Source organism: Mandrillus leucophaeus, unplaced genomic scaffold (genome assembly GCF_000951045.1).
Source record: "Mandrillus leucophaeus isolate KB7577 unplaced genomic scaffold, Mleu.le_1.0 Scaffold380, whole genome shotgun sequence".
Classification (NCBI taxonomy): domain Eukaryota; kingdom Metazoa; phylum Chordata; class Mammalia; order Primates; family Cercopithecidae; genus Mandrillus; species Mandrillus leucophaeus.
In genome coordinates, this window is record NW_012104032.1 from 1,501,849 (window position 1) to 1,503,386 (window position 1,538).

Sequence of the window (1,538 nt, forward strand, 5' to 3'; positions counted from 1 at the left end):
TTTTTAGTAGAGACAGGGTTTCACCATGTTGGCCAGGCTGGTCTCGAACTCCTGACCTCAGGTGATCCACCTGCCTTGGCCTCCCAAAGCAGTGGGATTACAGGCGTGAGCCACCGTGCCCGGCCTTCTTTCAGATCTCTGCTATCTAATTCAGTAATTACAAACCATTTGTGGCTATTAAGCATTTGAAATGTGTCTAGTCTGAATGGAAATGACGTGATTTAAGTGTAAAATTTAAGGGGCAGTCCCATGCTGCCCACTTTGCTGCTCACCTCGCTGCGCAGGGAGCCTTGCTTGCTGCCCACGGAGTTGCAGATTTCAAAGACTTAGTTCAAAAAGAATTTGTAAAATATCTTAATAATTTTACACTGGTTACCAGTTGAAATGATAATATTTGGATATATTGGTTTAAATAAAAATATTATTAAAATTCATCTCACCTGCTTCTTTTTATTTTCTCTTCCTTTGTTTGTATGGTTTTTTATTTTTTAGAGACAGGATCTTGCTATGTTGCCCAGGCTGGTCTTGATGGGCTCAAGTGATCCTCTTGCCTCTCAAGTAGCTGGGTCTACAGGTGTGTGCCACAATGTCTGACTTCTTTTTATTTTTTAATGTGGTTACTAGGAGATTTAAAACTACCTATTTGGCTTATATTATATTCCTGCTAGACAGCACTGCTTTAGATAGCAAGGTTCCTGATGCAAGGAAATGTAATTTGATTTACATAAAAGTTTGATTTACAGGGAAGCCTCCTCCCTTCAAACCTCCTATCAGTTGGGTAAAAGAAGGCAGAGGGGGCAAAACTGGGAGAGACTGTGTTTTCAGGTGGATAAGTCAGCAGTACAAATTAGACTTCCCAAAGGCCCAAGGCTGAAATGGTGTCAGGCTGGGATGTGGTTAGGAAGGGACAGTCCCTCTTCCACCCAGGGCTGATGCTCCCAGCCTGAGGCCTGAAGACTGGATCAGCTGCAAGAGGAGGAAGACTAGGGACATGTTTTGAGTTCCAAGAGATTTCTGGGCCTGCACAAAACAGGTTCCTTGCTACTCCCACACACAACAATGGATTCCATAGACACATCTCTACACAAAAGACACCGAGACACATTTACAGTCTTACACCACCTCCCTCAAATACCCAGCTACCCACAGTTACACCCACATCCACCTGTAGCCTCGGATATAAACACCGAGAATGCCCAGGGCTACAACTGCCTGGCCTTAGGCTTGCTATTCCCCACCAAGCCCTAGGCCTTAGGCCTTGGTCCTCCCTTAGGCACACCCCCCTTCCCGGTCCCCAGCGCACCCCCTCCTCTTAGTCCAGCTTTGCCCTCTGAACTGGACGCCCACCTGGCAGCGGCGACCTCCTGGCGCTGACGGGCAGCGCTCACGGCTCGACGGGCGCCCTCGACAGCCCTGTCCACCTTCTCCTTAACTTTGCCCCGCCGAAGGGCCAGAGGCAGGAGGCTGCGGACGCGCCCTCCGTGCACCAGCCGGTTGCGCTTGTACTTGCCCTCCTCGCGGGAGCCGTCGGGGCGGGT

General features: G+C 49.2%; 1 protein-coding gene across 1 annotated transcript in view; it reads right to left on the reverse strand.

Moving 5' to 3' along the window:
* The window catches only part of JPH4 (junctophilin 4), a 10,886-nt gene that overhangs the window by 6,098 nt on the left and 3,250 nt on the right, over positions 1-1,538 (reverse strand). Inside the window, exon 3 of the mRNA XM_011990715.1 lies at positions 1,348-1,534. Within this exon, the coding sequence (XP_011846105.1) occupies positions 1,348-1,534 (187 nt within the window). The remainder of the gene's footprint in view (positions 1-1,347; positions 1,535-1,538) is intronic.